The sequence below is a fragment of the Dicentrarchus labrax genome, unplaced genomic scaffold (genome assembly GCF_905237075.1).
Source record: "Dicentrarchus labrax unplaced genomic scaffold, dlabrax2021, whole genome shotgun sequence".
NCBI classification, from domain to species: Eukaryota; Metazoa; Chordata; class Actinopteri; family Moronidae; genus Dicentrarchus; species Dicentrarchus labrax.
In genome coordinates, this window is record NW_026136713.1 from 2,909,813 (window position 1) to 2,934,994 (window position 25,182).

The 25,182-nt window shown below is 40.9% G+C and overlaps 1 protein-coding gene across 2 annotated transcripts; it reads left to right on the forward strand.

The window, feature by feature from the left end:
• Nucleotides 1–2,066: 2,066 nt before the first annotated feature.
• On the forward strand, nt 2,067–24,918 carry immt (inner membrane protein, mitochondrial (mitofilin)). 2 transcript variants are annotated; one of them, XM_051421227.1, is made up of 14 exons: nt 2,067–2,246; nt 3,924–3,991; nt 4,173–4,368; nt 4,899–5,040; nt 13,689–13,781; nt 15,956–16,120; nt 18,018–18,151; nt 18,901–19,004; nt 19,122–19,257; nt 19,481–19,610; nt 20,723–20,946; nt 21,129–21,260; nt 22,793–22,922; nt 23,861–24,918. In XM_051421227.1, the coding sequence occupies exons 1-14, from the start codon at nt 2,205–2,207 to the stop codon at nt 24,466–24,468; spliced, it is 2,304 nt and encodes a 767-aa protein (XP_051277187.1). In that variant the 5' UTR covers nt 2,067–2,204; the 3' UTR covers nt 24,469–24,918. The 2 variants fall into 2 exon arrangements, with proteins under 2 accessions (XP_051277187.1, XP_051277186.1); XM_051421226.1 differs by having other exon boundaries at nt 2,068–2,246; nt 4,896–5,040.
• Nucleotides 24,919–25,182: the final 264 nt, after the last annotated feature.

The window sequence follows — 25,182 nt, forward strand, 5'->3', positions numbered from 1 at the left end:
GTTCTAGTTAAAGAAACAGCACAATATACACTATATGGACAAAAGTATTTGGCCACACCTGTTAATTCTTGAATTCAGGTGTTTCAATCAGACCCCTTGCCACAGGTGTATAAAGTCAAGCACCTAGCCATACTGTCTCCATTTGAAAACATTTGTGAGGCAAAATGGGTCGTTCTGAAGAGCTCAGTGACTTCAAGCGTGGTACTGTGATAGGATGCGAGCAGCCGCACGCAAGCCTTACATCACCAAGTCCAATGCAAAATGGAAAGAACTACAAATAAGCCAATTGGATATTCCCCTGCAATCAATTATGGGTGATAAAAATTCTAAGAGAATGCATTCAGATAAATTAAGTTATTGGACAGTGGTTCCTCTTAATATCTGATACAAAGAATGTTAAACCTGCACTACTGGATTTGAGGTTTAAACAATGGATGCTTAATCTCAACCAATACAGGCTTGGAAAGCCTTTAGTATCTTACTGACACTCATGATGTAGATAGACAGGATTTTTATAGATACTTACTACTGCATACAATCCTCCAAGAACCACTCAATTTTATATATTAAAGCAAAATGGGAGAAGTTAGCATACAGAACACTGACTGAAGAGGAGTGACTAGATATACTGTATGTAAAATACAATCCACCACTTCAAGTTCTGGCCAGTGGATAGAATTTTCATGGAAGAATATTATCAGCTTTTTTAATGTTCCAATAAGAAAATAGTTACAGAATGGTAGAGCAGATTTTGGGCAATGCTGGAGACAATGTAAAAATTAAATGGCTGATCACTTTCGCATATTTTGGAATTGTCCAGTAATCCAATCCTATTGGCTAGAGGTAGTAACAGAAATGAAAACAATAATGGGTTTTGAGATGGAACATAGTTTTGACACAATATATTTAGGTAATATTCCAACTAACAAATGGTTAGATAAGGACCCACCAACAAAAGGAGAGCGGATAACAAAAACAAAAGAAATCTATGAAATGGAGAAACTGACCTTTTTTCTAAGGCTTTAGATTAGATTAGATTAGATATTCCTTTATTTGTCCCACAATGGGGAAATTTCAATGTTTCAGCAAGTTTGTATAATAAATTCTATATTATTATTATCCATACATAATATTGGTCCAAATGGTGTATACACATGAATATTGACACTGTATAGGAAAATGGAAAGGTGAAATGTTTTAATTTTCATTTATTCTGTTTACTTATTTTCTTTTTCCTTTTTTCTTTATTAAATTATTATTAATATTATTTTTCATTTATTTATTTATTTTTCCTCTTCTATGCTCTCCTTCCCCATGGTTGTGGTCTACTATTACAATCATATGCATAGACAGCATTAATTTAATTCTCTGAACTATACAGTATTAATGGTGCAAGTAATGAATTAAATAGTGCAAAGAGTTTAAGAGTCTAAAAGGTCTTGGGATGAAGGACCAGCGGTAGCACTCCTTCTTGCACTGACAAAAAAACAGACACCCCTGTCAAAAACTTAACATATGGTGTTTTCCAACCCACTCCAAAGGCAATTAGGTAAGTGGATGTAAATCCCAAAACTGATGGGGAGTGAAACCATTGCAATACACAGAAAAGCTTTAAAATATTCAACCAACAAGAGTTGCAGGCTTATACTAAAACACAAAGCCTTAGACCATTTGCATGTTTCTGTGCAAGTGGTCTGTGTGTAGATGTTTACCCTACTATTTCATGTCATGACTGCTGTGATAAAGGTCTATTTACCTCCAAACTATTTGTGATGTCACAAATCATGTGCATTTGCCCCGCCCCTTAAATTAGATTTTCAAGAGAAACAGAGAAACTTTACACTTTCAGCAGATAAGATGTTGATGATCAGTGTAAAAAAAAAACAAAAAAAACATTTGTTGTGTCTAACTCTGCAAATACATCATTCAAACATCACACTGTAGGAACAAGACTGACTGGAGGGGGACTTTAATATCTGTTTTCTCAATAAGGAATGACATGGAGCTTGAGAGAACTGTGCGTTCATTTCTAGTTTTGACTAAGGGAGGCAGTATTGCGCACACAAGCGTTTAAACTACCTAAATTACAAAGCCGAAGAAGTAGAAGGAAAAAGAAAACGCAAAGAAGGAGAGAAGCAAAGAGCTGCGTTAGTTAGTGTTAAGGTAAAATTGACAAGCATTTCAAGACAAAGTGATTGAGGACCATGCTGAGAGCTTGTCTGAGAGGAGCTAATGCCACAGCCCGGGTAGGTCTTCCTTTACTTAGCTACAGTCAGCTAGCTACCATGTTGGCATTAGCGTGCTGTCATTCAGTGACCCACAGCCTGGCTCAAGGTGCCATAGCGGATTTTACTGTAAATAAGCTTGGCTTGTTTACTCTAAATGCTGCCTAATGTTAAAGTTCAGAATGAACACGGCACGTTATTGACGTTGTTATCAGGTAGAACCGATGTCAACAACGCATAACAGCAGAGCTAGCCGGTTGGCTAGCTTCCAGTGACAGAAGGCTAATACAATTTCAACCATAAGCAAGCTAACGAGTTGACTGGGGAGGTCAAACAGCCGTCTACAAAAAGTCACTGCCGTCAACCTAAAATGAACAGACATCATTTTGTTTTTATTTTCATGTCGGTAGAAGAGTAAACGCTTGATAGAAAGCATGTAATATATCAACCAACATTGTTAAATGTGACAACATTCCGCTGATCTGCAATCTTGTAAGAAATAACGTTACATAGTTTATATCTGGTTAGTATCAGCCCATTTCAGCTACGTAATGTCATCGAAAAGCTCCCCGCTGTCCTTCACTCCCACAAATAGGCTTTTTCGTATCGGCTTTATGTTTGAGAAAGTCCCCACTACAGTCCACCAGCAGGGAGCCAGGAGCCAGGAGCCAGGAGCCAGCACTGTCCCACGGCTCAGGTCTCAGATCTCACCCAGAGGCTCCAGCACACGGGCTTCTTCCGGGCCATAGTGCTTGTAAAACGCCGTCTGTAACAGAGCACTACATGTTTTTGTGTATAATGTAAGGTTAATTAATACATTTTTCTGATGTTTATTACATGGCATACTGTATGTTGTTATAGGGCGGCAGGATATGGTAAAAACATCACATTGCGACTGTTCAGACTGACATATATTGCGAAATGATTCACAATTAGTGTGGGAATTTTCCTTTTTGCATCACAAATTTAGTTTTCAGTGAACAACGACTATTAATATCATGATGATTGGGGATGCACGTTATGGATTTTTTTTTTACGGACACCATTACCGATAATTACCTGCTCTTTACATTTTGAGTTCATAACCTGTAGTTTAGCAGCCACACTGACAGCCTTGTCAGCAGATGTGTCTGAAGACACTTTATGTTTATCACTCTGTGATAGCAGACATCGAAGGACCAAAGTGAAAAACATTTTTTATTTGGATCTTCACATATTTGCCTTGTCTTCACATTCCTATTACAAAATGTTTCTGCCAGGTGCCATTCATTTTATCTGAGTGCTCAGGTTCTCCCTTTCTTAAGTAAAGTAATAAATCCTCTGACTCTATCATTCACTTCCAAAATAGAAAAATTGCTAAAATACAGATTACGTCACGTAGTGATGATTATGCTGGCCGACAGTGGATGCTTCTCTTGTGGGTAATTTCAGCTTTTGTCAGCTGAACAACAACACAAGTCAGACTAAAACTCATTCAATCCTCAATCCATCAAACTCCAGAAAGTGGCTTCTCTTTATGCCAAGAGTAATGTGTTGTTATCCAGTGGATGAAACATAATGGTTGTAAAACTGAAACAAGGTACACAGAAGTAAACACATTTAATAGCAGGTCAAGCAGTAACAGAGCATGAACTGCCTGTCTGTCTAATACTGACTTTCTTCCTCCTCTCTTATCTACCTTTCCTGCTCTCTCTCTAGAATAACTTCGGGAAAACCCGTCTGACCAATCTGCAACACTGCCGGCACTACACAGCAGGAGAGACCAGGTATTATAACACACACACACACACACACACACACACACACACACACACACACACACACACACACACACACACACTGTACAGAGATGTGAGTCAAATGGAGAGCTTGCACATTTAACCATCTTGACTATAGGAAGAGTGCATATTGACAAATATGATAGACTGACAGATGTCTCTTCCTCAGTGGTGGTGGTGCTGCTAAAGTGGTTGCTGCTGGCTTGGTGACTGTCGGAGGTGGCATTGGAGGTACAATACTCTACGCCAAATGGGACAACAAGTTCAGAGCGGCTGTGGAGAACAATGTTCCATACTCAGATTGGCTGTTGGGTTTGGCTTTGGGTCCGCCTTCTCCAAAATCTGGCCTCCCCATCAAGAAACAGGTCAGGATGTATTAACTGCACGTTTGGACAATGTGCTATGGCTGGAATCTCTTCTTTATCAGATCAGACTGTTTGGAGAATAGGGTGTAGAAGAGAAAAATCCACTCCTAAATACAGCTGGGAAATAAATGCAGTTACTTTTAATTAGAGATACACCGAGCTGATCCGAAGTATCTGTGACTGGCTGTACAGATTCAGATCAGGTTATTGTCCATTAAATTAACATAAAATGGAAATGCATCTTTGGTACTGCCATATGGGACAACCAACAATACATAAGAATACACAAAAATTCTGCATTATGATAGAAATGTAATTTGTTTCTTTATTTATTTACCCTTGCATTACAGAAGCAAATTAAAACAGAAATATCAATGTCACATTTATGAATTAATTAATGCCCATATTTATTTTTTGTGTGCATTTAATGGTATATTTAGATATTGGGTAATTCATTTATTTGGGATTTTGGCTGTTTTGGCCTTCAAAATGATTGTGTCAAAGTGGCTGCTGTCCTTGCTGTCCAGAAGGAGTTGGCGCAGCCTCCTTCTATGATGGACAAACAGACGAATGTGTCCAAAGCCAAGTCAGAGAAGAAGGTGAAGGAGGCAGCAGAGAGTCCAGCCAGTGAGATGAGTCCTGTCCCAATACAGCCTGCACAGAGCATAGAGGGTAAGTCTCTGATCTGGTTGAGACGCATTTATTATGTACTGTAATGTTTTTGAGTTACTGCTGTTACAGTAGTTGTACAGTAAAGTGCCCTGTGGTATTTTGTAGCTTGGGGGACACTAGAGGCCAGCAGTGTGTCAGCATAGTACCACCAGGACGAATAAGATGCTATCAGAACATCTCAAAATGTATTTAACTACAGGTCTCCCTCAGGCCATCTTAGACCACTAGGCCAATGGGGCGACTGGCTTTTTTAGGCTTTAGAGACTACAGCACAGTGTTGTAGAAATCCAGCGTACAACATCCAGTATAGGTGGCTAATATGTCAATGAAATCTTTCTAAATGAGGCATTTTCATGTTGCTTGTCTTCTTGAAGCTAATGACTTCAGTTATTGCCTTTGACCAGTTAGCTAATAACACTAGTTTTGATCACCTCAGGTTGACTGGTTCTGATATTTAGACCTACAGGTAAGGACAGTCTTAGGGAGAAAGATTGAGCCATAATGTTGGATCCTACGATTCACTGTTATTGTATGTGATTCATTTTAGTTTTGCTTAAAGGATTTATGTGCACTCTGTTGTTTGTATGCACCCACAGATGTATCCCAGGGTAAGCTGTCTTCTGTCCTACTTTAGCTATAGAATGCTTTGCTCCTGTGCCTTTCACTATGCTTTAGACCTGAAACAATTAAAAGTCCAGTGTGTAGGATTTAGTGACATCTGGAGGAATAGTTACTCAATGCAACATTCTTGGCTCATCCTCTCCTTCCAAGTGTGTAGGAGAAACTAGAGCCAGTGTTTAGTTTGTGCCTTCTGGGCTACTGTAGAATACTGACAGTAAAAAAAAACAGCTAATTTCAAGACAAAACTACAGAAATTCTTATTTTCAGGTTATTATACACTAATGAAAACATACCTATGAATATTATATTCCATTTCTGACAATAGATCCTATAGAATAGATGTTACACACTCAACTTGATTTTATTCATTCAGGGTTCCCACGCGTCCTGGAAAATCTGGAATACCTGGAAATTTAGAGACTAACTTGCCAGTCATGGAAACACTTCGAAATTGACTAAAATGACCAGATATCTTGGAAAAAATCGATGCTGTCCTTGATATTTTAAATTGCATTTAATCCCTTCACTCAGATTACTTAAAACTGGGTATGTATTTTGTTTGAAACTTCGCACTATGATATTTCAAAGCAGGTTTACCAGACACTTAACTGGAACAGAAAAAAATACTTACTTTTCATTTCTGCTCCCATGTCAGAGCTGTTCACACCACTTGGCATCAAGTCTGTTTTGGAAATGCTGTAGATAGTTACATCAAAATGCATACAGCCTATTAACAAATTTACATTTGTTGTTGTGGTTGCTAATTGTATGTGCAACAGACACTTTGGACGGCCGTCCTATTTTTGAAGACAAGGCTGAAAACGACATACCCAAAATAAAATGGTTACTGTTCTTGAACCCCTATGACTACAGGCTTGATCATTCCTGAAAGCTAACCCTTGGAAGTTTCTTCTCCAGATTTACTCTAAGTGTTACTGACACTGAGTAACACCAGCTCAAACACAGTGGAAATTGCAATTTTATTCTCACCTAAAAAGTATAGACAGTTACCTGTGGCTGTGGTATTTAGGCCTAGAAACTGAATGGAGCCACAGCCACATGCCTGACCAAATCCTGGTACAAAGTAGATGGAAAAACACCAAAATATGAGTGTTTAGCAGTGTTTTTTGTAGGGTAATATCTAGGCAGATTTCCAAATGGACACCTGGTAACCGAATTACATTATGGGTCTCTGGAGGTATATAATACAATTTATTTTGTTTATTTCAACAATACTACAAAAATTACTCATAAAAAAACCCTTTGTTCTATTTTTTTTTTTTTTTATCTCTTAGTAACCCAAAACCTCTCCAAAAGTGGCTTATTGAAAACACTGGAAAGTGTCTGCCTGTTTTACGCTGAAGCTGTGAAGTATGAGCCTCACACTGCAAAAGGTTAAATAGATTTTTCTGTAAAATATAATACATTCTACTTGATTTGAACTGTTATTTATGGGCTCTGGCTGAATGAATGTTACAGTTAGTGGAAACTGCAGCTCTGCTCCGCTAAGTGGAAGAATCAGCTGTTCAATTCAATTGAATTCAATTTTATTTGTATAGCACCAATTCATAACAGAAGTTATCTCAGGACACTTTTCAAATAGAGCAGGTAAAGACCGAATTCCTCATAACATTTACAGAGACCCAACAGTACCACCATGAGCAAGCACTTGGCGACGGGGGCAAGGAAAAACTGCCTGTTAAGAGGCAGAAACCTAGGACAGATCCTTCGGCTCTAGGTGGGTGGTCGTCTGCCTCGACCAGTTGGGGCGAGAGAGAGAGACAGAGACAGTCAGACAGTTGCACAGCAACAACAGTAGCAACAACTACACTAATAGTAGTGACTGATGATGATTAACATGAAGAAGATGATGACGATGACGACGACGACAACAGCAACGATGGGGGACAATGAGCAGTGACAATAGTAATAATAGTAACTGTAGTAGTAATAATAATATTAATTAAAGCTGCAAGCAGCGTTGAGCGGGACCTCGCACTCCACGCAACTCGGGGCGTGCTGCGGCCGCGTCGCGTGCCGTCGTTACACGTGCGGATCAAAACATGAAATTTCACGTAAATCAGCTCAAAATTGCCACGCAGCGCTTACTTCCTGTTGCCGGCAGGTGGCGCTATCACTATGTCTTAATATTGTCATGTAGAAAAGTTCAGGGCGGGACTGTTATAACACGTGAAGTTTCATTGAGATTGGACCACGTACGCCTAAGTTATGAGGACGTGTTCAGGGCGAGACTGTTACAGAATATATGAAGTTTATTGGAGATTGGACATTGCACACTGAAGTTATGAGTGCTGTTTTATGGCGAATCGGCTGAATTCGACAAGTCGTCACCGGCACGGTCATTTCACGTATCTCAGCTCAAAATCGCCATGCAGCGCTTACTTCCTGTTGCCAGTAGGTGGCGCTATCACTATGTCTGAATGTTGTCATGTAGACATGTTCAAGGCGAGAGTGTTATCGAACACGTGAAGTTTCATTGAGATTGGACCACGTACGCTGAAGTTATGAGGACGTGTTCAGGGCAAAACTGTTTCAGAATATATGAAGTTTATTGAAGATTGGACATTGCACACTGAAGTTATGAGCACTATTTTATGGCGAATCTGCTGAAATGGACAAGTTGTCACTGGCACGCGGTTTAATGTACAGTCACAGCTCAACTTTTCTATCAGTTTGTATGATGACAGAATTCAAAGTGGCCAACTTTGCCCTCACGCCACAGACACCCCGTTCAACGTACAAGCACAAATAGCACAACTTTTAATCAGCACCATTTTTTGACTGTACTGACCAATTTTGAAGCAGATCCGATAAATTCCCTAGGAGGAGTTCGTTCAAATACAACGTGAAAAAATCACCGAAAATGCGCATGGAATTCACTATGGCCAAATTTGAGGGCACGCCACGGACACGCCGTTCAACGTACATGCACAAATAGCACAACTTTTAATCAGGACCATTTTTTGACTGTACTGACCAGTTTTGAAGTAGATCCGATAAATTCCCTAGGAGGAGGAGTTCAAATACAAGGCAAAAAATTCACGAAAATGCGCACGGAATTCACTATGGCCAACTTTGAGGGCACGCCACGGACACGCCCTTCAACGTACATGCACAAATAGCACAACTTTTAATCAGAACCATTTTTTGACTGTACTCACAAATTTTGATTTGCTTTCGCTTATTTTTTGAAATTTCAAAAAGGTTCAAATTACTTTTTTTGCCAGGGCGGTACCCAGGTGCTAGGTGAAAAATTTTGTGCGAATCGGACAAAGTGTGTAGGAGGACCATGAAAAGGTACTTTAAGCACATTTAGCGCTCTAACGAAAAAAAATTATAGGCGGAAGTGGGCGGGACCTATATGGAGAGATTAAGCTCCATTCACCGAACGCGTGGATATACGTTTTTTGAATGTGCGACAAAATATGCAAAAGTTATTAAGTAACCAAAAAGTGAAAATACTTTCGTAAATAATAGCGCCACCTAGTGGCCGACCCAAAAGAGACGCATAGAATCTAAAATTTTTCACCAGGCCTGACAACTTTGCCAAATAAAATTGAGTTTTCGTATATGTTCAGGGGGGGAAAATGCAGTCGAAAGGGGCTAAAAATAATAATAATAAGAAACGAAGCAAAAACAATAGGGACCTTGCCGGTCGCTGGCTCGGTCCCTAATAATAATAATAATAATTAAAGCTGCAAGCGGCATTGGGCGGGACCTCGCACACCACGGAACTCGGGGCGTGCTGCGGCCGCGTCACATGCCGTCGCAACACGTGTGGACCACAACATGAAATTTTCACGTCACCCCACTCCCAAGCCCTCATCGCCAGAAGCTGAGGGAGACCACTCTACGTTGTCACACGTTTCAGACACTGCAAAAGACTTACGCTTTCATAGAGAGACTCTTCACTGCAAAAGGTGGAAATTCAGCGCCACGCCACGGACACACAGTTTGACGCACAGTAAATATTTGATTAACTTATGATCACCAATGTGTCTAGATTGCAGTGATCGATTTTGAAAATCACTGCAAACTGCTGAAAATGGCATCACAGTTTGACATTCGACTGATCCTGGCTAACTTTGATGTCACGCTACAGACACGCCCCTCAACGTACAGTCACAAATTGCACAAATTTTAATGAACAACATTTTTTGACTGTACTGACCAATTTTGAAGCAGATCTGATAAGTTCCCTATGAGGTGTTTGTTCAAATACAAGGCAAAAATTCACCGAAAATGATCACAGAATTTAAAATGGCCAACTTTGGCGGCGCGCCACGGACACGTCCTTCAAAGTACAGTCACAAATCGCACAACTCTTAATCAGCAACATATCGGCTGAAATTTATGGAAAATGTAAAACGTTGATGCTACAGTGATATTATATCATGAAAGTAGGGCATTTAAGTAGAAGGTCAAATTAAGATCACCTGGAAAGGTTATAGTGCATTTTATGTACATTCTGAAATTTCATCCGAAAACCGAATATCCCTAAGTTTTTGTGAGTAGTGTATGTTGACTGTACTGACTAATTTTGAAGCAGATCTGATAAATTCCCAAGGAGTTTGTTCGTTCAAATACAAGACCACGGAATTCAAAATGGCCAACTTTGACTGCACACCACGGACACGCCCTTCAATGTACAGTCACTTAAAGCACGCTGTTCATTCAGCAACATTTTGTGACCGTACTGATCAACTTTGAAGCAGATCCGATAAATTCCCTAGGAGTAGTTTGTTCAAATACAAGGCGAAAATGTGCAAATGACAAACAAAATGGCCGCCAAGAGTGAAAATGAAAATCAATATAGCCGACTTCCTGTGGGTTTTGGGGCATGGGTCCAAGAGGCTTTCTGTAGGTCTCGGCACGTTACACGTGCCTACCGCGTTTCATACATATTGGTGACACGTGGCGTCGGGGCTGCTTTGTTGAAATACTGTAGGGGGCGCTACAAACACGATTTTTGGTATGTGAGCTACAGGTAACATTCTACATGTGCCCTGTCAATTTCATATACATAACTATTTACCCTGCCACCAGAGCACCACCCAGTGGAGTGATTTTTTTCCCTTTTTAGGTGAGCCTCAGGGAGCCATGGGCAATCATCGTACAAAGTTTCGTTTTAATCACACTTGCCGATGTGGAGATATAGACTTCTTCATTTTAAAGAGCGCCACTTTGTGGCGATGGCCTGAAATTGTGCATGATGCCTAATGAAGACATGAGGAACTATTGACCCAAGGTTGGTGTCAATCGGACATACCAATGTGGAGAAATGCCCCACTTCCTTTTTTGACGAAAAATCAACAGGACGTGCTCATTTTATAGCGTGCTTAATTTTTGAAATATCAAAATACTTTAAATTAAACCCGGATGCTACTTGCAATGTTTCGTGCGAATCGGACAAAAGCGCATGGATGGAACACAAAAATGTAGTTTATGGACATTTCACACTCTAGTGGAAAAAAAATCTAGGTGGAAGTGGGCGTGGCTTATATAGGGAGATTCAGCTCCATTCACCGTACGCGTGGATATAAGGTTTTTGAATGTGCAACAAACGATGCGGAAGTTATTAGCCTATCGAACTTTGCCTAAAAGTAGCACCACCTAGTGGCCAACCTGAAAGCGACGCAAAGAATATCCAAGATTAAACCAGGCCCGACAACTTTGCCAAATTAAATAGACTTTTCGTATATGTTCAGGGGGTCAAAAATGCAGTCAAAAGGGCTAATAATAATAAACATACCAAAAACAATAGGGACCTTCCAGTTGATACTGGCTCGGTCCCTAATAATAACAATAATATCAGTGATATTTGCAATGGCAGTCAAGCAGGACCATGGCAGGAGGCACCACCAGGATCCATGAGAACCTGCCAGACGAGAAAGCACAAGAACTCCGGGGAAGAAGTAAAGTTAGTAACATGCATTAATGGGACATGAATGAGTGCAGAAAGAGGAAGAGAAAGAAAGAAAGGAAAGAAGGCAGTCCTAGAGGTTTGCTTTATGTGGGAATTAAAGGACATGTCCTGATCAAAGATGACTCCAAGATTCCTGACAGTGGTGCTAGAGGCCAAGGTAATACCATCTAGAGTAACTATATCTTTACACAGTAAGTCTCTGAGGTTTTTGGGGCCAAGTACAAGAATTTCGTTTTTTTCTGAGTTTAAGATCAGAAAATTGCAGCTCATCCAGGATTTTATGTCCTTAAGACATGTTTGTGTATCTAGATAATTGATTAATTTCATTGGGCTTGATTGATAGATATAACTGCGTATCATCTGCATAGCAATGAAAGTTAATGGAGTGATTCCTAACAATGTTGCCTAAAGGGAGCATATATAAAGTAAATAGTATTGGTCCAAGTACAGAACCTTGTGGAACTCCATGACTAACTGTAGTATTTATTGAAGATTCATCGTTAATGTGTACAAACTGCGAACGATCTGATAAGTATGACCTAAACCAGCTTAGTGCGGTTCCTTTAATGCCAATTTGATGCTCAAGTCTCTGTAAAAGAATATCATGGTCAATGGTGTCAAATGCAGCACTAAGATCTAATAATACAAGTACAGAGACAAGTCCAGTGTCGGAAGCAATCAAAAGGTCATTATTAACTTTAACCAGAGCTGTCTCTGTGCTGTGATGAACTCTAAATCCTGACTGAAAATCCTCAAATAAACTATTGTTATGTAGAAAGTCACACAACTCTTTGGCGACTACTTTCTCCAGAGAGGAACGGGAGGTTAGAAATCGGTCTATAGTTGCCTAAAACCCCTGGGTCAAGAGTGGGCTTTTTAAGAAGGGGTTTAATTACAGCTACTTTAAAGGACTGTGGTACATATCCTGATAATAAAGAAAGATTAATCATATCCAGTAAAGAAGTGCCAATTAAGGGTACGACTTCTTTAAGCAGCCTAGTTGGGATGGTGTCTAATAGACAGGTTGATGGCTTCGATGAAGAAATTATTGAAGTTAACTGATGAAGATTGATAGCAGAAAAACATTCTAAATATATATCTGAGTTTACATTAGTTAAAGTTCCTAAACTTGGAGAGCCAGTGATACCTGTTGAGGGAATTTGGTGACTAATTCTCTCTCTAATAGTAATAATTTTATTATAAAAGAAGCTCATAAAGTCATTGCTACTTAAGTTTATGGGGATATGTGGCTCAAGAGAGCTGTGACTCTCTGTCAGCCTGGCTACAGTGCTGAAGAGGAACCTAGGGTTGTTCTTATTTTCTTCTATTAGTGCTGAGTAATAGGCTCCTCTGGCATTACGGAGGGCCTTTCTATAAGTTTTAAGATTATCTCGCCATTTTCTTTTTCCGATTTCCTTGTTTTTTGCTTCAGTTGGCGGGTTTGATGGTTGTACCATGGTGCTAATCTCCTATATTTTAATAATTTCCTTTTTATATTAGCGATAGAGTCTAATGTTGATCGTAGTAACAAGATTATCAATTTCGGAGGTTCTTTATGCAACCAGAACAGTGGGATCTGCATCTGTATTTAGAAAGTCCCTGTCACATCCAACATCACGACCCTCACTTTATGTTTACAAGACTGCTATCTAGCTGTTGGGGGTTTAAACACAAAAAATAAGTACTGTTTTTAAGAACCAGTACTATATCGCTATAAAATATCACGATACAATATTTTCTTATGTTATATCTTATCACAAGTTTCAATTTGACGCCTGTTGTGGCCTGTGAAAACAATGTGTGTGGGTGTTTTGATGCACGTGATCCACTGCTGATGTGTTCTGGCTTTTAGTCCTTAAACTGATATCAATTGGCAGGAAATAAGATTGGTTTTCCTTTCCACAAACAGGTATGTTGTTACTAGTAATATTTGGCCTTTAATTATATGATTGGTGTTTTTTAGTTTTCTGTTAAAATACAACTGCCCATGAAAAGTCTATACATCAGTCTTGTCACACATACGCACAAACATGCAACCTCACTGTCCACCTGTGTCTTTCTGTATTTGTGTCCCATCCAGAGGCTTCAGCAGAGGCGACTCACATCATCTCAGCCATCAGTGAGGTCACATCAGTTCCTGCTCCATGTGACACAGAGGGAGCAGCAGTGAAAGGTAACATCATCAGGCTGCACCTGTCCCGCCATCAGTACTTTGATCTTAAAGTTAAAGCCCTTTGGAATCAAAGTATCAATACTTACTGTTATTGACAATGACTTAGTGGCAGTCTCTGTGAGCAGATATTTCTTTTAGATGAGTGTTTGAATCAGGCTAGGACATTAACTTTTTAAAATGGCCATCAGCCATTCCAGTGTTTCCTCTAGGATTTTTTTTTAGCAGTGGGGGGAAACCTGTCCGAAAGTCAAGCACCTAGCCATACAGTCTCCATTTGCAAACGTTTGTGATGCAAAATGGGTCGTTCTGAAGAGCTCAGTGTCTTCAAGCATGGTACTGTGATAGGATGCCACCTTTGCAATAAGACTGTTTGTGAAATTTCATCCCTGCTGGATATTCCACTGATTATTAGAATGTTGAAGCGTTTGTGAACAACAGCAACTCAGCCACGAAGCGGAAGACCACGTAAAATCACAGAGCTGGGTCAACGACTGCTAAGGCGCATGGTGCGTAAATGTCATCAACATTCTGCTGATTCCATAGCTGAAGAGTTCCGAACTTCCACTTGCATTAATGTGAGCACAAAAACTGTTCATGGAATGGGTTTCCCTGGCCGAGCAGCTGCATGCAAACCTTACATCACCAAGTCCAATGCCAAGCGTCGGATGGAGTGGTGTAAAGCGCATTGTCACTGGACTGTGGAGCAGTGGAAACGTGTTATGTGGACTGATGAATAACGCTTCTGGGTTTGGCTGCCAGATGGTCGACTCTGGGTTTGGCTGATGCCGGGAGAACTTTACCTGCCTGACTGCATTGTGCCAACTGTGAGGTTTGGTGGAGGAGGGATAATGGTATGGGGCTGTTTTTCAGGGTTTGGGCTAGGCCCCTTATCTCCAGTGAAGGGCTATCTTAATGCTTCAGCATACCAAGACCTTGCTATGCTTCCAACTTCGTGGCAACAGTTTGCGGAAAGCCCTTTTCTGTTCCAACATGACTGCGCCCCAGAGCACAAAGCAAGGTCCATAAATAGGGATGCTCAATATTGGCTTTTCTGCCGATATCCGATATTCCGATATTGTCCAACTCTCAATTTCCGATACCAATATCACCCGATACCGATATATGCAGGCTTTTTACACCAAAACTGTTAGGTAACAACATAACATATCTCTTATTGTGGAATTAACACATTATGCCTAATTTTATTTTGATGCCCCACTGGATGCATACATAAATGCAACATGGCTTTCCAAATGTAAACACTGTCTGTGCAAAATAAGAGAACAACTTCAACTTTCATTGTATTAATACTGAAAAGAGCACTAAAGCTAATCGCTAGCTAAGCACTAATCGTTAGTTAAGAGCCAATCGTTTGCTAAGCGCTAGCTTTGGTTAATGTGTTTGTATTAATATTAAAATCATTCAGCTTTAAATTGTTTGCTTGTTAGCCACGGTTAGCAACCAACCAGTCTAGCGTGTAGTTGTTGTTGTTATACGTCATCTAGCGCGCCGGTAAATGTCCCATGCTGCGTTCATGCAGGCTCAGAAATGCTGAAGCCTACAGAACAAACATCGGTTATAAAAACCCAATACCGATAATTCCCGGGATTACATTTCTTAGTGAATATCGGCCGATAATATCGGAGGGCCGATGTTATCGGACATCCCTAACCATAAAGACCTGGTTTGATGAGTTTAGTGTGCAAGAACTTGAGTGTATTGTATACATACATTCTGAAGCAGTTTTAGGTGAGAAATAGGCAATGCGGTAACAGAATCTTGCTTCATATTTGATCAGCACGGCCTAGTTTGACAGTTTGATCTGAGTTTCTCGGACTTACTAAGAGTGGCCTGTCAATCACATGGTAGCTACGCTCGATAGCATACGCGGCTTTATTGTCTGTTTTACTCTAAATTGGACTATAATTTACTAAATAAACATCATAATGTATTGAAGAAGACATGAAAGTATTGATAGAGACCATAAACTCATTAGGAAACTGTTTACTGAGCTCATAAAACAAGTGAGAAGTCTGCTCATTCTCCATTAGACTGAAAGGCATCTGTGTTATTCCTGCCAATGGAGCTCCCCCTGCTGGCCTTTACATAGAATGCAGGTTTTCAGACACTTCCACGTTGGCTAATGTGACATTGTGTCTGCACGTTTTCTCCAGAGGAGTACAAAGACTGCCATGAACATCAGGATACGTCAGTGACGGCAGCAGTTCACCCTGACACAGAGTCACCTACAGCAACAGAACCACTGAAAGAACGTCCAGTAGAAGAAGTGGCAGCCATACTGGCTCAACAAGACCAGGAGGAACAGGACATCGCGACATGTAGGCACACACACACACACACACACACACACACACACACACACACACACACACACACACACACACACACACACACACACACACACACACACACAATAGAGAATCAGTGGCAATCAACCCCCTGAGCATACAACATTTACAGACAGGTATTGTATAGTTCAGTATTTCCCCCACAGGCCTGGTGGGCTTATAGGGGATTTTTGTGCGCATCTGTGCAATGCTGTTCTGAAACGTGAGTCAACCTCTGTGTTGTTGCCTGGGAAGTGAGTGCCACTGCTCTCAGAATCCATTTGAATTACTGCGGAGCACAAGCATATGAACGCATTAGTACTATAGTGCTTCCTAAAAAGGAATACAGCTGTAACGGTTATGGACAACCAAATATATTTATTGCAAGAAATCATTATTCGTCTCGCAGGTTCTCATGGATCTTGGTGATGCCTCCTGCCATGGTCCTGCTTGACTCCCATTGCTAATATCACTGATATTATTGCTATTATTATTATTATTATTATTATTATTATTACTACAGATACTATTATTACTATAATCACTGCTCATTGTCCCCCATCGTTGTCGTCATCGTCATCATCTTCTTCTAGTTCATCATCATTACCATCAGTCACTACTATTAGTGTAGTTGTTGCTACTGTTGTTGCTGTGCACCTTTGTCTCTGTCCTTCTGTCCTTCTTTTCTCTCTCTCTTTCTTTCTTTCTTTCTTTCTTTCTTTCTTTCTTTCTTTCTTTCGTTCTCTCACATCCCAACTGGTCGAGGTCGAGGCAGACGACCACCCACCTAGGTTTCTGCCTCTTAAAGGAAGTTTTTTCTTGCCGCCGTCGCCAAGTGCTTGCTCGTGGTGGGAACTGTTGGGTCTCTATGAATAATGTTATAAGGAGTACGGTCTAGACCTGCTCTATTTGAAAAGTGTCTAGATAAATGGACCTGTACTTGTATAGCACCATATACGTGCCACATTCACCCTTTCACACACATTCACTCAGTGATGGGAAAGTCCATCGAACAGAAACTAACATTCATACACAGATGCACGGCATCGGGAGCAATTTGGGGTTCAGTATCTTGCTCAAGGAAACTTCGACATGTGGCACCAGGAGCCGGGGATCGAACCCACAACCTTCCGATTAAGGAACGACCCCGCTCTTCCTCTGAGCCATAGCCGCCCAGATGATAACTTCTGTTATAAATTGGCACTATACAAATTAAATTAAATTGAATTGAATTATCAAAGGATAAAACCATGAGCCAACAGTTTCCTCCATACACATCAAACTCACAGTATTTTATAAAGCAACTCATTAAATTTTTATCAATGTGAACTACACTTTGAGCTCACTCTTATGAAGGGTGAACTTGCACAACAACTAAAGAACGTGATTTACCATGAACCGGGCTACAACTCACACAATATTTTCATGATTGCGTGTGATAGCAATATAACACTATCCTTAAATTAAGTATTTCAAATATTTTCCTAACTTTTGGTAGGGTAAAAGATCTCAGGAACAGGTTGCAAGGACAGCACTTGGAGGCCTGTATGAACATTTTCATAAAGAGGCCTCCTGTGGCAAAATTTCCATATCATGATGCCTCTCCAAGCCAAGGGGGACTAAGTAGAGCAATGAATCATGCAGTTCATCACTGAGTTCATCATCTGCCAATGTTTTGCTAAGTATGCCGCTTATTTCTATGTTATCATCTCCTTATGATAACTTAGTTCTAAGTCGTGAATGTACTGAGCAAATATACATTTCAGTCTGCCTGTTGCGCCATCTGACCACAGCTGGCTGTGTCAATATGCCATCCTCTTCATCCTACTCTACACTGTCTGACATCGTCTTATGTTCCTGCCTGTCTATGTTTCGGACTGTTTTGCAGCTGTATCAGCCAGTCTTGAAGAGTCACTGACCAGCTCAGCTAAAGCTACACTGCAGGCGATTGGAGCTCAGGAGGCAGCCCTGCAGGCTATCACACGGCACACTCTCAAACTGAAGGAGGCTATGGAAGCAGAGGTACAGAACACCACACCACTGACCATTAGGATGTGATGTGATTACAGTAATGCCGGTACAAATGTGAATTGGTGTGTTTTCATGTTGGAGGGTAGTACAGTGCACTGTGCACAAAAGGTCAACAACAATTAATAATTTAATTATTTAATACAGTGCATCTCATCCACTAACACATCTCCAGTGTTTTATACTTTATAATGCTGTTAATTATTTTCTTTATTATTTTCACCACTTTACCTCGCCATCACACAGCCTTTTTCTTTGGCACTCAACCTAGACTTTCCATATTCTGTAAGCCCAACTGCACAGCGCACTGTATTACAAACCCGTGTTCAGTTGATTAAACACGGAAAGAACCGGCAAACTCCACATGGAATGGCCCCCAGCCGGGATTCAATCCCAGGACCTTCTTGCTGTGAGCGAAATTGGTAACCACTAAGCCACAGGTAAAGCAGTCTGATCTGCCAGCGTAGTTTGTGTCTATTTGTTTATCTAAATGAACTGAGATGCTAAATTTAGTGCATACAACAAGTGGATAAGAAGTATTAAAGTCACTGGGGTTCAGAGGCCTGTGACCTCTATTGTTTTAAGCCACTGAAGGTGTTCTTTGCATGTTGTGGCCTGTTAGTGGTAATTAAATCCCCTAGCCCTCCAAAACTTTTTACCAGTATTTCCTGTGCTTCTAGACACGTTTTAATAGGCAAAATAATTGTTTCTCAATAGAGTGATAAGAGTTGTTATAAATCCAGGTTCCACCTCAGGAGAAGTCAGCCCAGTGGAAGGATCTAGAAGCTGCTCTTGCTGATAGAACTGGTGCTGTGAACGATGCTGAAACTGCTCTGTCCAAAGCCAAGTAAGATATTTGTATAAACGCATACACACATGCACACACACTGTGTAAGGAGTATCTCAGTTGTTGTTTTTTCCAATCTTGCCTCCCCTTAACTCTGCCTTGTTTCTCTCCTTGTAGTGAAGCATTGGATAGTCTAAAGTCGGTGATTGACAAGTCTAAAGGGTTGAAGGTCTCTGCCGTTCGTCCATTGGTTTTAGCAGCAGAAGAGAATCTCCATAACATGGTGGTGGACTTGGATAAAGTTGTCACTAAGGTACGAATGATGATTTGTCACTACTAAATTATTTACACACTGCGCTTTGTAGATAGAGAGAGAGCAAATGACTCTCTTTGCAGCTAGGGTGGTGCACAATCTGCCATCATGTGTTGTTGAGTTCTTTTACTCAATTTAGCTGTACCTACTTCTCATTGTCAATCAATACAAATGACAACCTGTGTGTGTGTCTGTGTGTGTGTGTGTGTGCGTCTGTATGTAGGTGCACTCTGCAGAGTCAGAAGCTAAGATTGTCTCCCAGTACAGTGAACTGGTTAATGAAGCCAAACAACAGTTCCAGAGGGAAGTAAGCAGCCTTACTCCAGAGATCCAGGCCAACTGGAAAGGACTCAGTAAGACACACACACACACACACACACACACACACACACACACACACGCACACAGGCAGGCAGGCAGGCAGTGTTCCAATGGAGCACGCGGAGTAAGATGGTAGATTAGTTCACCTGGACACTTGATTATACATAATAACACTAGACTGGATATAATACAGTGTCCATCCAGAACTGACTTTTTATCAGAGTTGCATCTAATCGACTGAAAAAAAAAAAAACTATTTTGATAATCATTTAATTGTTAAAAGTAACTTTCACGGTGGACTGCTGCTGCCAAAATCATGAGAGATAAATAAATGACTCGATAAATATCTTGTGCCATTAAATACATAAAAAATATTATTCAAATAAATAAAGTAATTAATTGATTTATAAAATGTGACAAAAACACACACCCTCCACCCTGATGTTGATCAAGCAAAGGGCAAAAACCTGACCGAATTACACACCTTCAATGACACCCGGCTGTTGGTGGCGGCTGTGGCTCAGAGGTAGAGCGGGTCGTCCATTAATCGGAAGGTTGGCGGTTCAATCCGCAGCTCCTCACGCTGCATATCGAAGTGTCCTTGAGCAAGACACTGACTCCCAAATTGCTCCTGATGCTGTGCATGACTGTGTGTGAATGCTTATTTTCTTTGCATGGCAGCAACTGCCATCAGTGTGTGAATGGGGTGAGTGTGGCATGTAGTGTACACTGAGCATTGAGTGGTTTGAAAGACTAGAAAGGTGCTATATAAGGACAGTCCATTTACCATTTACTCCGTCATTTGCATAACGAAGTGGAAATGCATACAGAAACTTAAAAAGAAAACAGAAATAAATAAGTTTGGGGAAATAAATGGAGGCTGGAAGGGGAAATAATGCTTAGATAAATATATTTTAAAATGTACAAATAAATCAATTCAATAGAAAATGAAATGGCAAAGTAGGTAAATGAATACAGAAGCAAATTTAAAAAGAAATTTGATACATTTATTTTAATATAACTATTTGGTGCATTAAATAGAATATTAATTTAATCATTGAGAAACTTAATTATTTTTGACAGTTGCAGTTCTTTAGATCAAAGAGACATTTTTGCAAAATCCTTTTGTGTCTTTGTGTGTGAGCTGGTAAACTGTCATCGGATGACCTGAACGCCCTGATCGCCCACGCTCACCGCCGCATTGACCAGCTGAATCGAGAGCTGGCTGAACAGAGAGTCCGAGAGCAGATCCACATTGATGCAGCGCTGGAGCAGCAGAAGCTGGAGGACCAGAAAGCACTGGAGAAAGCTGTCAGCACCGCCCTGCAGCACATCAAAGAAGAGGCCCGGCTGGAGCAAGAGAGGAAGGTATGGAGGGGGCAGAGGGTGGTTCAGGGTTTTTTTTTTTTTTAAACCGCCAAAATTGAACAGTGCTATGTGAAATACATAGAGTCAATACAGTATCAGTAATTAAATGTGTGTGTGTGTGTGTGTGTGTGTGTGTGTGTGTGTGTGTGTGTGTGTGTGTGTGTGTGTGCGTGTGCGCGTAGCTGTCTGAGTTAAGAGAAGTGATGGAGGCAGAGATGAGGACTCAGCTCCGGCGTCAGGCAGCTGCTCACACAGACCACGTCCGAGATGTCCTCAAAGTCCAGGAGCAGGAGCTGAGAGTCGATGCTGAGCAGGTAGATAGACACAGCTCTGCATTCTACATATACCATACATATCACAGCATACAAAGCAGTGAATTATAGGTGAACGTCAGTACTTTTTGAGTATTGACAGTCTTGTGTACCAACTATCACAAACTACTGGAAGTTGCTGCTTCGTTATATCTTATTCCTTGATTACAAACTACCTGATTAAATCGTCAAAGCAAGAACACTCTCACACACTGTAAGTGTATGTGTGTGTATGTATGTATGTGTGTATATATATATATATATATATATATATATATATATATATATGCCGATATCAAAAGAAAGAAAAGTAAGGTTTTATAGCAAGCTGTATGAGAGTTATAGTACAGGGCTTGAAACCAACATTTTCACCACCTTCCCAAAACTGACAAAGGGGAGCACTACATCATCATTCCAGGCTGCCAGCAGATGTGTCTGTGGTAGATGGATGTTTTAGGAGGGGTCGGTAATGTATAGAGAGTGCTTAAGGAGGTTTGTAGTTTATGGTAAGGGAGTGACTGATGAGCATTTGGTCACAGTCATAGGGTCAGATTGAAGGACCATTTTTGTGAAAGACCTCAAACTTCCATGTATAATTTAGATTAGGAATGTAGATAGGACAACATGTGTGTTTTTGCTTTAATGATGTACTGTGGAGTATATAAGGGAGAGCATTCTGGAAGTCGTGAGGGAACGTCTATGCTGTAGTTTTCCCTCCATGCTGCATGAGTAAAGGAATTGGATTCACCACACTGGGTTTGTAATTCTTCAGAGAACTAGCAACTCTCCAGATTATGGAAGAATTCCCCTACATGTCTGAAGGCATTTTTTGTTTATTGGCCTTGTGAGTGCAGACATCGGCCGATGACGATTATCTCAAAAGAACTGAAAAATCACACAATGTTGAGAGTTGGTGAGGGAGGAGAAACTTTACGAAACGCTGAAAAACAACACATTAAGTTTTTTCTTTCTCAATCTGTCGGTTAAAAACCATGCATTTCATCTTTTCAAACAGCAATGATGTATGTGTTTCTTTGCATGTAGAGCAGGGGACTGAGATTGGATCACAAGTGACTGTGGTATAACCTCCTCTACTGCCCTGCACTGAGTGGCTCACAAGGCCCAGCAGGGGAGACGCACTGTGGTGCGAGTAGGAGGCACACTTTTACTCTCTCTGGCATTAATTACTTTCTTCATCCCCTGTGATGAAGAAAGTAAAAGTGTGTGTCCTGCTTGTATAGTAATGAAATCCTAACCTGCTGACAGTGCAGGTAAACGTGCGACTTAGATTGATTTAGAAGCTACACTGAAAAAAACAAGTAACACATTTTTCAATGTTTTTATTGAACAGCCAAGTGGACAGTAGTAATGGACATTCAGCTGATCAGTCAAGATCCATTTATTAATGCCTGGTCTAAACAGGGCCTTGGTGTCTGCAACATCCACACATCCACTCTACTCGCTTCTCGTGGTGCATGTCTCTGACTCTCTAGCTGCAAGCAATCCTTCAAAGTTCTGCTGTGTGTTGTGTTCAGGTCCTGAGCAGTAAGATGCTGGAACAGGAGACCCGCTACCGTCAGCTGAGCCAGGAACAACTGGATAACTTCACTCTGGATATGAACACTGCCTACGCAAGACTGAAGGGAATGGAGGAGGCCATAGACAGTAAGCTACACATAGACATACACATACACACACCACTTTCTGGAAAAAGGCTAGAAATACTGAGACCATTTGATATTGTCAGACCCATACAGGTTAAAAACGTAACTGCAGCCAATCTGACTTCTGGTGACAACATGTGCTCTCTCCTGTGCTGTTTTGTGGTTTAATGTTCAACAGTGCATCATATTTTACAATCTCAAGTTTTACAAACTGTAGTAAAGTGCAGTCAGTTTGCTGGAGACCACTCCACTGAGACTGCAGCTTGCTTGGGTGAGAACAGCCAAACATGCCACCAATGTGAGTGTCCCATAAGTGCCGGCTACCCACCTGAATGAAACGCTGCATCATTAAACAAGGAGACATAAAACTAGGGTTAAATGTGTCAATACTACACCTATTGGTAAATTATATGACTGTTTGTGAGCAAGTACTGTCCTGTATTGTCTAGAAAAAGTCTTGGAAAATGTTCTGGAAAGGTAAAATTGTTTATTAAAAAGAGTGGGAAGAGAGGGAAAATAAAATGACAAAAATCAGCCCAAAAAAACCTAACTGGCGATGGACGAAATGCAGATAGCTATGATATGTTTGTCTGAGTGCCCAGCCTCAGTGTTGTCACAAATATAATGCACCATATCCTGACTTTAAATACACTGTGTGCATGCTGTCTAGGGGGCAGCTGTGGCTCTGAGGTAGAGCCATCACTGTGTGAATGTGTGAGTAAGGGCAAATGTGGCATGTAGTGTAAAAGTGCTTTGAGTGGTCAGAAGCGCTATACAAGTACAGTCCATTTACCTTCTATGGCTTTCTTGTTCTTTGGGTTAAAATGTTTAAGTATCTAAAGGTATAATAGGAGCTTTGAAAACATTTTGATGTTTCACATGTTCTTCGTGTTTCGTTAAACCACGTCACGTAAACACCTTCTTGTCTTTTGAATGCAGGCCATGTGGTAGCGGAGGAGGAGGCCCGTAAAGCTCACCAGCTCTGGCTCTCTGTGGAGGCTCTCAACTACACTTTAAAGACGGCTAACGCTGACATCCCCACTGTGCCTCTAGAGGGTGCTGCTCAGGCCGTGCGAGATAGCTGCCACGACAGCGACTTTGCCTTGGCTCTATCATCAGCTCTTCCAGAGGAATCCCTGCACCGCGGTGTGTACAGCGAGGCCTCTCTCCGTGCTCGCTTCAACTCCCTACGATCGCTCGCACGCCGGGTCGCCCTCATTGATGAATCTCACAACTCCTTGTACCAGTATTTCTTGTCCTACCTTCAAGCTGCCCTGCTGTTTGAGGAGAAACAGGAGGCGCCACCTGCCCAGCTGTGCAGTGAGGATTTAGACCCATTCAAGCTTCTGTCATATGCAAGCTACTGCTTAGAGCATGGGGATCTGGAGTTAGCAGCTAAACTGGTGAACCAGTTGAGAGGAGAGGCCAGGAGAGTGGTGGAGGACTGGCTGACTGAAGCCAGACTCACACTGGAAACCAGGCAGGTAGTCAGTTTGCTGTCTGCGTATGCTAATGCTGTGGGGTTAGGAACCACCCAGGCTCCATAGGCTGCCACTCATTTTCCCTGGCAGTCCTTAAAGGAACAATACACTGAAAATCTTGAGTATCCAGTAGTCTCCCACTGTAGAAGCTGTAGCTTACATCTTTGTGGGAAGGCAGCTGTAGTCAGTTTGGATTCACAACAGCTAGGGCGGAGTGTTCAATACTCAGATACCCACTTTTCAGTGTCATATTCCATTAAGTTAAGTGAAGTTAATCAAGTGATGGATGTTAAGATGCAACATAAATTCATTTTCCTTAAAGCACTAAGTCACTGCGGACAATTATTTGTAAAATATAATGCACCCAGTCAATTCAGCCCCACAAATTTGTTTTAGGTATTTATTCCTATTTTCCCAAGTGTTATGGGAAATCAATACTAACATTGATAAAAGAATTTGTCATGCTGCATTTTATTTTTGTCAATACTGCACGTTACAATAAATCATGGATAAGAATGTTGTCTGTTGGATTTCTTCATTCCTCCCTCACATCTGTTATAAGTAGGTAAATAAGAAAATATGCCTTGGACAGACCCCGGCTCTAAGTGGGTGGCGAGGTAACGACAGGACAGAGACAGAGGTAACAACAGAAGGACAAAGACAGATGTAAAAAAAAAAAAAAATAAGTTTTGGTTATTTTTTTAATTCCCAGTATATTGAATCGTAACCCCTGTATCTTGATATTGTGTTGCCAATACTCTGGATGGGGTCCAAGGGTCT

What these genes read in the sequence shown, in the direction of transcription:
- immt (XM_051421226.1), top strand. Translation starts at nt 2,205, where the DNA reads ATGCTGAGAGCTTGTCTGAGAGGAGCTAATGCCACAGCCCGG. An exon ending in GAGCTAATGCCACAGCCCGG is followed by an intron (nt 2,247 to 3,923) that starts GTAGGTCTTCCT and finishes CTCTCTCTCTAG; the next exon opens with AATAACTTCGGGAAAACCCG. An exon ending in AGAGGGAGCAGCAGTGAAAG is followed by an intron (nt 13,782 to 15,955) that starts GTAACATCATCA and finishes CGTTTTCTCCAG; the next exon opens with AGGAGTACAAAGACTGCCAT.